Source organism: Hemicordylus capensis, chromosome 5 (assembly GCF_027244095.1).
Source record: "Hemicordylus capensis ecotype Gifberg chromosome 5, rHemCap1.1.pri, whole genome shotgun sequence".
In the NCBI taxonomy this organism is placed as follows: domain Eukaryota; kingdom Metazoa; phylum Chordata; class Lepidosauria; order Squamata; family Cordylidae; genus Hemicordylus; species Hemicordylus capensis.
The window spans coordinates 149,423,223-149,436,616 of record NC_069661.1 but is presented as its reverse complement, the minus strand read 5'-3'; the positions used below and the strand labels follow the sequence as shown (position 1 = coordinate 149,436,616).

The 13,394-nt window shown below is 42.0% G+C and overlaps 1 protein-coding gene across 7 annotated transcripts in view; it reads right to left on the bottom strand.

Annotated features, from left to right (window-relative positions):
• The window catches only part of GSAP (gamma-secretase activating protein), a 65,920-nt gene that overhangs the window by 40,026 nt on the left and 12,500 nt on the right, over positions 1–13,394 (bottom strand). For all 7 annotated transcript variants that reach the window (XR_008307551.1, XM_053251317.1, XM_053251314.1 and 4 more), the window contains 6 exons: positions 12,309–12,355; positions 11,661–11,765; positions 8,337–8,396; positions 6,359–6,402; positions 5,062–5,135; positions 1,175–1,249 (listed from right to left, as the gene is read on the bottom strand). Coding sequence is in view for 6 of the 7 variants with exons in the window: in XM_053251317.1 (XP_053107292.1) it covers positions 1,175–1,249; positions 5,062–5,135; positions 6,359–6,402; positions 8,337–8,396; positions 11,661–11,765; positions 12,309–12,355 (405 nt within the window). In the remaining variant the exon portion in view is untranslated. The remainder of the gene's footprint in view (positions 1–1,174; positions 1,250–5,061; positions 5,136–6,358; positions 6,403–8,336; positions 8,397–11,660; positions 11,766–12,308; positions 12,356–13,394) is intronic.

Here is a 13,394-nt window from a genome sequence, read left to right as displayed (position 1 = left end):
AGGATGCAAAGATATGGACTCCTCATTCTGTTTCAAAAACATGTACTGCCTTAGTAGTGAGGTGGTATCTGATTATAACTCCTATTGATTACAGGTGCCATCCAGAATGCTCAAATATACATGATTCTGTTGCCACAGCATTTTCAGCTTTTAGAAATGAAAGGCCTTCAGAATATACCCAGAATGTTGGAGGCATTATGCTAAATCATTGTAAACCGCTTAGAGAGCTTCGGCTATAGAGCGGTATATAAATGTAAGTGCTACTGCTATACACCAATAGATGAAACATCTTGTGTTATATCAGAGCTTTCTTAAATTGAAGAGAAGTTTCCACTGTAGAAAAAGATGCAACCAACTCTCCCCTCTAGACCAATTAACTAAATTCCATCCAGTTTGGGTAACATGCAACACATTGCAGCTCATTCATTAAACTAGCTTGATACATTCATTCATATGAAGATGTTAAGGAATCAAGTATCGTGGTAATCTAGTTTTCAGTTATGAGCCAGCTCAACATAAAGAAATCCTTTTGCAGAGAAGTAGCAACACAGAACTAACATTACTTCATTAAAACAAGGGAATAATAAAATAAGCAATTCAGTAGCAAGCACTAACTGAAGTTATACAGATCAATAACAGGAAAGGCTGCATTTTAATTTGTCTTTAATAGGAAAAATTTAAGTACATCATCTGTAAATCTTGATTAGGCAGATTTCAAAGTCCTCTTCCAAAATTATACTTCTAATTGCCCACTAAAGATACAGCTTGAACTGCATCAACAGAAAGTTATCAACATGCAAAATATATAAATATGCCAGTAGAATTTCTTTCTTAAGTAGACCACAATTTTGACTCTGAATTATCCAAATTTGATCGATATAAACAAAGCTAAGCAAGTGCTGGATTATCTTTGAAAAAAATGTCCTCTCCCCCAACGCGGCTAGAAAATCGAAGAAAACTATTTTTGTTACGTTTTATTAAACACCTCTTTCCATTAGTACTTAATCATTTATATTTTTGTTGGAATAATCACAACTACAAAAACAGACGGTTAGAACAAATGCCAAGAGAAATAAGGGGTTTGTGTGGGGAGATGAAAATATACAAGATCCTGCACTAATTTTGCAGCGATGCTTTCTAGAATACATACAGTAAAGTGGCATATTAGTAATACCTTTATGCAGGAAGGACACAGAGTATGACAGTTCTCCAGGACTAAGAGCAAAGCTATAACATATGCATAAACATCCTATAAGGGAGAAAAAATAGTCATATTTTACCTATTGTACAAGAAATTATAACGATAGAATTTCCACTTGAATATTATTTATTTCATTTTATGTCCCGCTCTTCCTCCAAGGAGCCCAGAGCGGTGTACTACATACCTAAGTTTCTCCTCACAACAACCCTGTTTAAGGAGGATTCCTGCTTCTTAGTCATGCAACAGTACAAAGAAACAAATTTTATAGAATATGAAAAGGTATTTTTGTAGGTTAGGCTGAGAGAGAAGTGACTGGCCCAGAGTCACCCAGCAAGTATCATGGCTGAATGGGGATTTGAACTCGGGTCTCCCCTGTCCTAGTCCAGCACTCTAACCACTACACCCCATTGGCTCTTATTAGGAATATTAGGGAAAAGTTAAAAGCGATTAAAGCCCAGGAAGGTGGGCCACTTTCCCCTCTGCTCCTAGCTAGCTCTACAGTGCTTTACTTAGCAATTTGGAGAAACTATTTTCCTCGGCAGCCTGTTTTTCTCCCCCACACCCTGGTGCTGCCAATGTGTCCACCAGGGCCTCTTTCTCTGCCCAGTCTGAGCCTGTTCCATTTCTCCGGTTCCCCAGAGTCTTTCAGTCCTGGAAGTTTTTACCTGCCATGGGCTGTTTGACAGCTCCTCTTAGGAGGACCAGGACTACTTTTCAGGAAGTATGAGAAAGAGACCTTTCATTAAATACTTAGATATCAAACTTCCTTACAGCTTTATTAAATTGGAAATTGCACCGGATATTATTTCCTTGGAATTTCTCCAGTCGTCGTCTCCCCCACCCCACCCTGACTTGGAACAGCTCAGAGACAGAATACACAAGAGACATTGTTTTCACAAAATTTGTTGCCATCATCCCTCAAATGAAACACTTTATCAGAGCTACTACAACTTCAACTCGTACAAAGAGCTATCATGAAAGCAAGTGGCTCTATTCTTTAGGCAGCAGTCAGGTTTGTGGCAGACAGACCCGAGTCACACATGCAAAACACAAACCTTAGATGTGCTCCTTAAACACCCATCTACATAGGTTGGAGATCTGTGGCTCTGTCGGGACACCAAACCATGTATAAATGGATGTTTAAGGAGGACTCCTGCTTCTTAGTCATGCAACAGTAGTAAGAAACGAATTTTATAGAATATGAAAAGGTATTTTTGATTAAAAGGCATCAACTGATTTTTTGGAAAGGAATTCAAGGGGGGAAAGTAACAACTATCAGCCCAATTTTCACCTTTATTCATTTGCCCTAATTGACACCTATCTACATAGTACCATAGCAAAACTGGAGTGCCATAAAATAATTTCATTCCCATTCATCACTAGGGCCATATTCAGATATACCACCATCCCTACTGATTTACCAACAAACCATGCTTAAAGTAAACAGTTTGTCACATTTGGATACAGCAGAAGAAAATAGTGTGCTGAGAAACAACGTAAATTAGGAAACTGGAGTACAAGGAGAGGAGGAAAGGTGCAAGCCTGAGACTTCATACTGTACTGCTCATTCACATAGCACTAAATCATGGTGGGCATTACATCTTCATGCAGCTTAGGTTTAATGCACTGGTAGAATATTTGTGATATGGTAGTAAGATACCCTGTCAGTAGTTAAATGGGATGATAACAACTTTGTCTCATTCAACAAATTAACAGATGATTTATTATTTATTTATTTATTTATTTATTATTAAGAATTTTATACCGCCCTTCCAAAAGGCTCAGGGCGGTTTACATTAAAACACCATTAAAATCAATTAACAATTAAAACAGCAATTATAAACAATAATTAACAATAAAAACATCATAAAAACAGCAATTAAATAGACACAACAATTTAAAAACAAGTTTTAAAAAGCTGAGAAAGCTTGGTTGAAGAGGTGTGTTTTCAGAAGTTTTTTTTTAGATTGCCAGAGATGCGGAGGCTCATATCTTAGTAGGGAGCGCATTCCACAATCTTGGGGCAGCAAGCGAGAAGGCCTGTCTCTGTGCAGCCACCAAACGAGTTGGCAGCAACTGGAGACGGACCTCCTCAAGTGACCCCAATGGGCGGTGGGGCTCATAGTGAAGAAGGCGCTCTCTTAAATACCCAGGGCCTAAGCCATTTAGGGCTTTGTAAGTTATAACTAGCACTTTGTATTTTGCCCAGAAGCCTATTGGCAGCCAGTGTAGCTCCATCAACAGAGGAGTAATGTGGTCTCTCCGAGATGACCCAGAGACCAACCTGGCTGCTGCATTCTGAACCAATTGAAGTCCAGAACTTTCTGGACTATGTACAAAGGCAGCCACACATAGAGTGCATTACAGAAGTCAAGTCTGGAGGTTACCAACATATGTACTACTGTTTTGAGATCATTGATCTTGAGAAACAGACGTAGCTGGCATATCAGCTGAAGATGATATAAAGCACCCCTGGCCACTGCCTCAACCTGAGAAACCAGGAAGAGGGGTTGTTACGGAAGTACTCCCAGACTGCAAAACTGTTCCTTTTGGGGAAGTGTGACCCCATCTAGAAGAGGTAGATCAAAATCGTCTCCAGAGTTCCGACTCTGCACAATAAGTACCTCCGTCTTATCTGGATTCAGCTTCAGTTTATTCTCCCTCATCCAGCCAACTCCTGAAGAAGTTTACATGGAGAAGTAGGTGTCATCAGCATACTGGTAACACCCAGCTCCAAATCCCCTGATGATCTCTCCCAGCGGTTTCATGTAGATGTTAAAAAGCATTGGAGAAAGTATGGAGCCTTGAGGGACGCCATACTTAAGCTCAGATTTCGAAGAGCAACAATCTCCAATTGACACCATCTGGAACCTGTCCAAGAGGTAGGAGCTGAACCACTGTAAAACAGTGTCTTCCACCCACAACACTCTCAGACGTTCCAGAAGGATACTATGGTCGATAGTATCAAAAGCCACCAAGAGATCCAAAAGGACCAACAGAGGCGCACTTCCTCTGTCAATTCCCTATTGGAGATCATCCATCAGGCTGACCAAGGCAGTCTCCACCCATAGCCCACCCCAAAACCAGTTTGAAATGGGTCTAGATAATCAGTTTCCTCCAAGACCACCTGGAGCTGAGAGGCCACCACCCTCTCAATTACCTTGCCCAGCCATGGGAGGTTGGAAACTGGCCTATAATTGCTAAACTCTGAGGGATCTAATGCAGGCTTCTTTAGAAGAGGTCTAATAATTGCCTCCTTAAGACAAGGAGGCATCCTGCCATCCCTCAGAGAAGCATTTATGATTTCCACCAGGTCGCCTACAACAGCCTCCCTGCTAGACTGAACAAGCCATGTTGGACAAGGGTCAAGAGAACAAGTGGTAGACTGCATCCCCCCAAACAGCTTGTCCATATCCTCAGGAGTCACAAACTGAAACCGATCCAAACCGATTTGAAGGTTTGTTTTGCAAGTCTAGGTCAAGGTTGAACAGAGCTGCTTTTTATCTCGATTCAAAGCTCTTTTTGTCTTCCGATTCAAAAGATACTTCAAGACTGAAAGGCAGCTTCTTCCCATATTTTTGAATTTGCTGTTCTTCTCAGTAAGATATGTGGAAGCACAAAAGCAAAAGATCATGCCCCCTCCTTCAGTATAGAAGAGCAGCAATTTAAATGCATGTGCACTATCCACAAGGTGCATGCATTTTGTACCCTGGTATCTGTACCCAAGAAATACTTAAAAGGAGAAATTCACTATGTGATGCTGCAAGGACAGAACAGTTCAGCAGAAGAGACTGTGGTTCTTCGTAAATGAGGCTTATAATCAAATGAAAAATGAGGACAACTTCTCATGTTTGTGTTACCTGTTTCATTGGTAAAAACCTGTAGATTCAAAGGTTTAGGTATCATCTCTTGGTCATAGTCCAAATTCACAAGTCTAGGAACAGAAACTAGAGTTACTTCATTACCCCAAACAGTGACATCTTTGGTCCTTTTACATTATTCCAACGTGCAAGTCAAATTAAAGTCACTTTAAAGTCAACTGATGAGTCACCTGAACCAATGTATGTATCTTTGTATATAGCCCAGTAAACAAAAAGAGGCTGGTCAACTTAGGGGTGAGCCCAACTAAACTCAGTAAAACTTTATTCCAAGAAAACATGCTTAAGAATGTGTTGTCAAACTTTCAGACAGAACTGACACTGTTGCTACATCTGGGAAGACATGGGACAATGTTTTCAAATTTAAAAAAGGCCGATTATGAACATAAAAACGGACACAGATACAGAATTAATCTGCAATCACTATCTGCTTAATAAATAATTATTCCAGGAATAGGTTGCAATAAAGAACTGGAAGAAGCACCACCCTGGTCCATCTGGTTGCCTCTAGCCTTTCAGGTTCAATCAGAGGCACCTCCTGGCAGGAAAACGAGATGGAAAAAGAGTAGAGTCTTCAGCCTCTGGCTTCCAGGTTCAAGGTTACCATCTCCTGACAGAGTAAAACTCCGCAAAACCTGACATGACATTTCAGCTCTTACAATTGTTCAGTTGGTGCTATTCTGACTTCAGTACACCCATCCTGTAGTGAGAGGACAGCAGAATGGGAAGATGAGCAAGACAGTGCCATTGGGGGCCCATACAATTCTAGAAGTAGGCCTGCAACCAGAAAGCAAGGAAGACTGTAGCCAGCATAGGACATAGATGCACCTCAGGGGTTGGGATTTCTATATGGAAAGCATCAAAGTGGCACTAGGATAAAAGACCTCTAAAAGTCCTGGATGTTCTGGGCTATAATGGGAAGTCTATCAGATACAAGGGGACAAAACGTTGTACTGTGACTGGATGAATTTGAAAACAGAACTACTGTAGTAAAGTCTTTGGGACAGAAATGGACTGTAAGAAGAACTCCAGCAAAAAAGAAGTATGGAAGGACAACAAGCAAGCTGTAGGAAAGATATGAAGAGGGGTTTCTTGGAGTAGAAGGTATATGCCTTTACATTCAGCCCTCTCAAAAGCTTTTGAGGCAACATACAAATCCTAACTCTATTAGGTAAGAACATTTCAGATATGATGTGAAGCCACAAAATGTATGGAGTGGACTATGCCAGTCTGGTTTTAGGTAAGTTTGGTCAAAACACACACACAAAAGACAACTCACATTAACTCTATATCAGCCAGCGAGATGTCCAAAGGTGCTTCAAGCTGTTAAAGAATTTAACACACACAATACAACTTTGTTTTACTATTAAAATGTCAACAGAGAGGTTCTGTTTGTAATTCTACCTCAGATACACGAGACAGGAGATAGATAAAAGAAGTATTGGTTGAAAACAGGACATTCTGAAAACTTTTTTTTTAAACTGCCTCTAGGTTCTCCCTTATTCTACTTTAGCCCATCTTCTTTAACTTCCTGAAGCAACTTGAAATCTTATTTATTTATTAATTCTCTGTGTAAACCGCTCTGAGCCATTTTTTGGAAGGGTGGTATAGAAATCAAATGAATGAATGAATGAATGAATGAAATGCTCCCATCCATCACATCAGGGATGTGCACGAACTGGTCCAGAGGCCATGTTAGAGGCCTCCAAAGCGGTTCGAATGTGGCCCGGTCCAGTGCCGGTGGGGGGTGGTTCTTTAAGGGCAGGGTGGTTGCACTTACCCCTCCCGCTGCTTATCCCCCGCCAGCACTCCATTGTTTGGAAACAATTTTGCGGTAGCAGCGTTCCTCCCTGACGCCCCTGCCCCTGTTGTTAGCCGGAAATACTAGAAGTAACAAGCGTGCATGTGTCCGCCGCTGCAGGTGCATGCACGCTTGTTACTTCCGGTATTTCGAGTCAACAACGGGGGCAGGGAGGAACACTGACACCGCAAAATCATTTCAAAAAAACGGAGTGCAAGCAGGGGGAAAGCAGTGGGAGGAGTAAGTGCAACCCCCCACCCTTAAAGGGAGACCCCCGCCGGCACCAGACCGCACCTCTGCGGTTCTCTGCACATCCCTACATCACATCATGCTGATGATTAGCCAGCAAATGACTGCTCTGACGGGCTACGGCCCATACTCGGGCTTCTCTCTCTGTGCAGAGAGCCTGCAGAGCAGAGGCGGAGCTACCATTGGGCAAACGGGTTTAAAGAACCTGGGCCGTGCCCAATCAGGGGCTGCGCCTCGCGGCCCTGATATGTCACCCACATCTGACGTCAGACGCGGGGGTGCTGATTTAGCTCCCAAGCGGGGACTGCACGGCCCCCGGTTGGGAGTTAAATGGCTGCTGCATTCGCGGAGCAGCCAGGAGCGGCTCTTCCCTGCTAAAAACACAGCAAAGAGCTGCTCCTGGCTGTGCTGTGAACGCAGCACCAGCCTAGGTAGCTCCTGAAGGGGCCACATGGCTCCTTCAGGAGTTAAATGGCCGGTGCTGTGTTTGCAGCATGGCCAGGAATAGAGCCACTCCTGGCTGCACTGTGAATGCAGCACCAGCCTTCGGGTGAGCGGGGCCACCGGCGGTCAGGCTCTGCGCCTGATGCAAAGGCCTGAATGTGGGCCTCAGCCAGCCAGAGCAGTCAATTGTGAGGGATGGGAGAAGGAGCTCCCGCCACCTGGCCAGATTCTCATGTGGGAGGGAGGTGGAAGGGAGGAAGGAGTCCCTTCCTCTGCTGCCACTGCCACCCTCGCTACTGCTGCGGTCACCTTCTGGTCGGTGGCTGCGCTTCATTCCACGCCACACAGCGGTGCTTTTTAAAAAGGTCATTTTAAAAGAAAGACTAAGAACTCCCTCAGCCCATCCCCTGCTGAAGGGGAATCCGTCTCTGGGGACAGAGAGGGGCAGCAAGTCTCTCATTGCCCATGGGCAGCAAAAAGCTTAATCCGCCTCTGCAAGTTTCTTTAAACAACCAAACAGAATAACTAAAGAATCCATAAACACTTGCTTCTGTCAAGTACAAGACTTTTCAATGGAGCCAGGACACATATCTAAGTGAAATTCATCAGGTATTAAATAAACAAGTGGCAGAAATGCTTAAATCACTCAAATGTGTTGGACAGGGCCTGTAGCTGTGAAAGGGATTCAGGCCTATAGCTTCAGATGAAAATATTTCAAAATTCTGACTTCGTATTTTGAATTAAATAAAAAAATAAGACTTACTATTAGTTTAAAGTTTTTATCAGGATAAAACTGGATACAATTTAATGTCTCCCTCGATTCCTACAATATAAAGAGCAGTATTAACAACACAGAGACCTTTGGGGTGCACTGCATGTTATTCTGGCAAATGCATAATCTCAATCCCGTGTTTGCTGAAATAATGAGAATGTGAGGACAAGAAAAACAGCTACAAAAGAGAATCAGTGGATCTCAGGGAAGCAGCTTAATTCCTCAGCAAACACCCCACCCCCCATGCAATGCTGTTTTCTGAATACTAGTACTGTAGTGGTAGTTCCCCACCCTTCTTTCACAGTGCATATGAAAAACAACCACCACCCACCATTCTATTTGGGGACATTTGCAAGGGGAAATCTGCAGGCAAGGCAAAAAGCAGAGCATCCCCCTATTCTCCCACCCTCCTATTCTCTGCTGCAAATACCCCAGTCCCTGTATTAGCATTATGAGGGAAACATAGGGTTGGGAACCCTGTGGTTCTCTTGTAATGTCTGGTTCTCCCCTTGGAAGCTCTTCATCATTAAGAGATTTTACTTTTCTTTGAACACATGCACCCTGGAGAAAACAAGACAAAGCAAGCACAAAGATTCACCACAACACAACTTCTGACATAAGCCTTCCTTCCGGTTTTAGATTTTCTACCTTTGCTCTGTAAATGCTTATGGTTTTGCTTGTCAGAAGACACTGTTCTCCATTTCATAGAAGGAAACTTTTTTGTGGGTTGCAAAACCACTGCCACATCACCTTTTGGCACAGACATCTTAAAGCAACTATGAACAGTATCACAACTCAGAGGGACTCCTGCAAACACAGTGTGGCCAGATGTTTATAGTCTTAAGCCACTCTTTATTTGCAACAGGATTTCAGGGGGTTAAAAATGGAGTGCCTGCACAAGTTTCAACAGCTGTGACTAGTTACCCTCTGAACAGATAGCAAAAAAAGAAAAAAACAAAGCAAGAAGTAGCTCTGTCCCATAAGCCCTTTTAAAACGTAGACTGTCAGCACTAGATGTATGTCCCCACATGATTTTAAGGCAAATTAATATAATTGGAGCCCAACAAATCTATGATAATGGCAGTTATGAAAGCAATAGTTGCACTTCTGGTATTACTAGATTCTTCTGTTCCAAAAAGAAGATACCTTTCTAGACTTGTGTGGAACATTGATTGAATCAATTTGTGGCACGGCTCAGCTTCAGAATCCATTTTCTATACCAGAGTCCTGAATCTGCAACTTGGTAATAGCTTTGAACATGTACAAAGAGCATTTCATCACCAAATAACAAGGACGGATGTGCAAAACGTTTCTACTGTGAAACGTTTTAACTTGAAATGGGCTGTTTCTAGTGCTTCAAGTTTGAAACAGAATGCCCTCTAAATAAAAGGCGTTTCAAGCTCAGAGCAAAACAACCCCATTTTGATAGAAGTGTTTCAAGTGTCATTTTGGAGGCCTGTTATTCCCTTGCTGATTGGTTTGTGATCTCCTTGCTTCTTGATTGGCTTGTTTTAATACAAATCAAGTGTTTTCATGGGCAACTGTGCCCCCACTGGCTGGAGGGAAGGGGAGACAAAAGGAGGGAATTTCACAATGTGTTTTAAAGAACTTGGAAGCAGTTAGAGCCCTTATAGTGTGCCGCTCTTGAATAGAATACATCAGAAGAGGAGGAAGGTAGGTTAGGTTTGATTTTGTGGTTTTCTTTGCTTAGCACTGAGTAAAATATGCAGTGCTATTGCTGCTATAATTATTCTGATTGGTTTGTGATCTCATATAATTTAGCTGGATCTCAAAGACAGAATGGGTACCTGCCTTCCTTGAGCTGTGGTTTGTTTTGTGAGATAGTGTTGGGGAAATAAATGGATAGTGGCAGGTGTGTGTGTGTGTGTGTGTGTGTGTGAGTGCACATGCAAGAGAGAGCTATTTCTTGGTGATTGCTGTAATAAGCTGAGCTCCATGTCTGGCCTTGAGACTAATTTATGCTTCACTCACTGCTCTGGTCTGCTCTGCAATCTGCACTGCAAGGTGTACTCAGTATGAGAGGGTTTACACACAATGTGTGGAGCCTAACTGGGCTTGGTGGGGAGAGCAAGCTGAGCCTGCTCTCCCAGCACACGAACAGAGAGCCGTCCCTGGGCAGCCGGATCGGCCGCCCATACAACTACCAGCTCCATCACATAGCCAGTAGGTGCAGTGGGGAATGGGGGCCGCCCAGCCTCCAGACTGGCAAGGGACTCCAATTGTCTCCTACTGTCCCAGCAATTGCATGGAGCATTCTCAGGAGACCCCCGAGGACAGGAGGCTTGTTGTAGCCTCCTAGTCGGGGGTCTACTCGTGTTGCTGTGGCACAGAGGCAATCAATAAAACGGGGTTAGCGGAGCAAGAACTCCGCTAACTTCATTTTAGGGGAGGGGTTCTTAGGCGGCCTAGTCACCGTTGAACCACCAGGCTTCCCCACTAGCCGAGTGGTTCTTGCTATGGAAGGAAACCGGGCTGGACTCTTTTATTCCAGTTTCCCTCCATCGTGAGAATAGCCTCAAAATTGATTGAACACTGATTATAGGTCAGCAATTCTTTTTTGGCCATCTCTGGACTACATTTGAAATGTATGTTCTGTGTTGGGAGGGATAGATTCCCTTTTACTGCTTGCTTCTAAATTGCAGTGTTTTTCAAGGCAGAGTTGCAAACAGCAATGCAAAAGTATGCACTTGTATGTGAGGAAACTCAAAAAAACCCCATTGTTCCCCATAGGTAGCTCCCAGGGACATCAAAGTGGGCTGTGTAGTAGGGAATGATGGGTGCTACCCAACCCACAAAAGTAGTGAGCAAGCAGATGATATCAATTTTTAAAAAAAATCTTTTCCCCAAACCCCCACAGGATCCGGTGGTAGGTATCACTCATCATCAACCCACTTTAGTGTCCCTAGGAGCTACTCATGGGTAACAATGGAGTATTTCAAGTTTCTCCATTGTTCCCTATGGCCAAAACACTCCAAACATTTTGAGTGTTTTGTCAAAACAATCAGTCAGACGAGTTGTTTTGATGAAACATTTCGAGTATTTTGTATTTTGTTTTGAGCTGGAAACAGAATGCAAAATCTATTTCGTGCACATTCCTAATATCCACATGTTTTCCTTAGGATAAAAGACCAGGGCAGATGGCATGAAGAGTCTAGTTTTGACATTTGTGTCTTCTCTGTCCCTTATTAGTCACAATACTGGTACTATTTTAAAATCAACACTTCTACTGCATAAATAGCATGTAAGCAGAACAGCGAATGTGATCAAGAGAATAAGATGTTCAATATCTTCAACCTTTAGTACAATATAGAATAGTCTTTGTTCCAGCATGTCCCACTGGGCCCAAATGAGATCATCAACAATCTTCTCTCTTCGGAGATCGTTTGAACTTTCAATCACCTAAAAGGAAAGGGAAATGAGGAGTAATGAGGGGAGGAAAATGGTAAAGTCTCATGTGGCAAATCATGCAACTGGGGACCATTTCAGACAATAGTCACTCCAGAAGTTCTACAGGTACAGCAAGATCAGAAGCAAACCTTGGGCTCACGTCTTCCCTTTCCTCCCTCTATGTAGAGCACCACCTGAATCACAAAGATCTCAAAAGTAGTGCTATGTGACAGCTGCTCAGGGCACCACTTTCCCCTCATTGTCCCAAATGGATTGCCAGTAAGTTATTTTACCAGCCCCTCCTCATTAATCTCTTGGCAAGTGTTTTTATTTACTCCTCAGTGGGCTGGATTTGACCCTCCAGTTGCTACATTATATTCTACCAGCCTATTCAACCATCATTTCTAAAATGCTGCCATTACTACAAGCTGTTCATAGAAGACAGCGATTGACTGGAGGGCAGGGAGAGGGGAGGAATCAAAAACATGCCTTGGTTCCTATCTCCAATTACATTTTAACAGAAACATTAGTGTCAATAAAGCTTCACTATCTTACCACTTTGTGTCCTCCTTTGACAACTCTGATGTCAACTTTTTCAACATCTTTAAAATACAAACACAAAGTCATTTTAGTGACTTTTAAAGAAATTATACTATACATCTAACAAATGTGCATATGCACAAAAGCTGTCAACCAGTTCAAGGCTTGCTTTGCTTCTAAGTTGTTAACACATCATTACACCAGTGCTGTACCACTTTATATTGAGCTTTTTGAAATAACTGATAGAGATACTGCATTCCATTCTAAGCCTCCAGGTATAGGTGCTGAAGAAGATATTCAACATCTCAATGGAAGTTATATTTTAGAGACAATTAATGAAAACATTTGGTAAAAATGCATTATTGTTGGACACTTAGAAGCAAAACATTAAAGCAATTCAGAAATACCTTTTAGCTATATAAAAAGATATGACTAGCTAGGGGAGTTTCCATTTTATTCTTATACAGCACTTGAGTGTTTTTTAAGCATTTTGCAATAATAGATTTATTATTATATTATTAATTATTAGTCTACAAGATTTGTCTTGTACCTAAGCAGCCATCATTTTCTCTCTTCTAGCAACATCAACAACTAGATCACATATCCAACAAACTCCAACTGTACAGTATAAAGACTTCTTAACATCAATATAGTTATGGTTTTATTTTTCAATGTAAACCACTTTGGAAACTTTTGTTGAAAAGTGGTATATAAGTAGTAGTAGTAGTAGTAGTAGTAGTGATGTTTTCCTAGTCCTAATTAATGGGAGCATAACTCTGTCATACAAGAAGAGATGGTCCCTTGTCTCTGAAGACATGGAGGAGTTCTGGGCTTCTGGCAACAAATCTTCTGCACTAAATATTAGATACTTGGCTGTCAAAATTCTAACCAGATACCACCACATACTTAAAAACCTCATAGTAATATATCAGAACACTCTTTAAGAAGAAGAGTATACTTCTTTAATAAGAAGGTACTTATTCACACTCTAAGAATGCATCACAACATTACTTTAAAACTGAAAACTCAAGTTTCTATTGACCCAATTCACTTCTTATTAGACAGTTTTCAAAAAATTGAAAGATTCACAGAGTGAGCTAT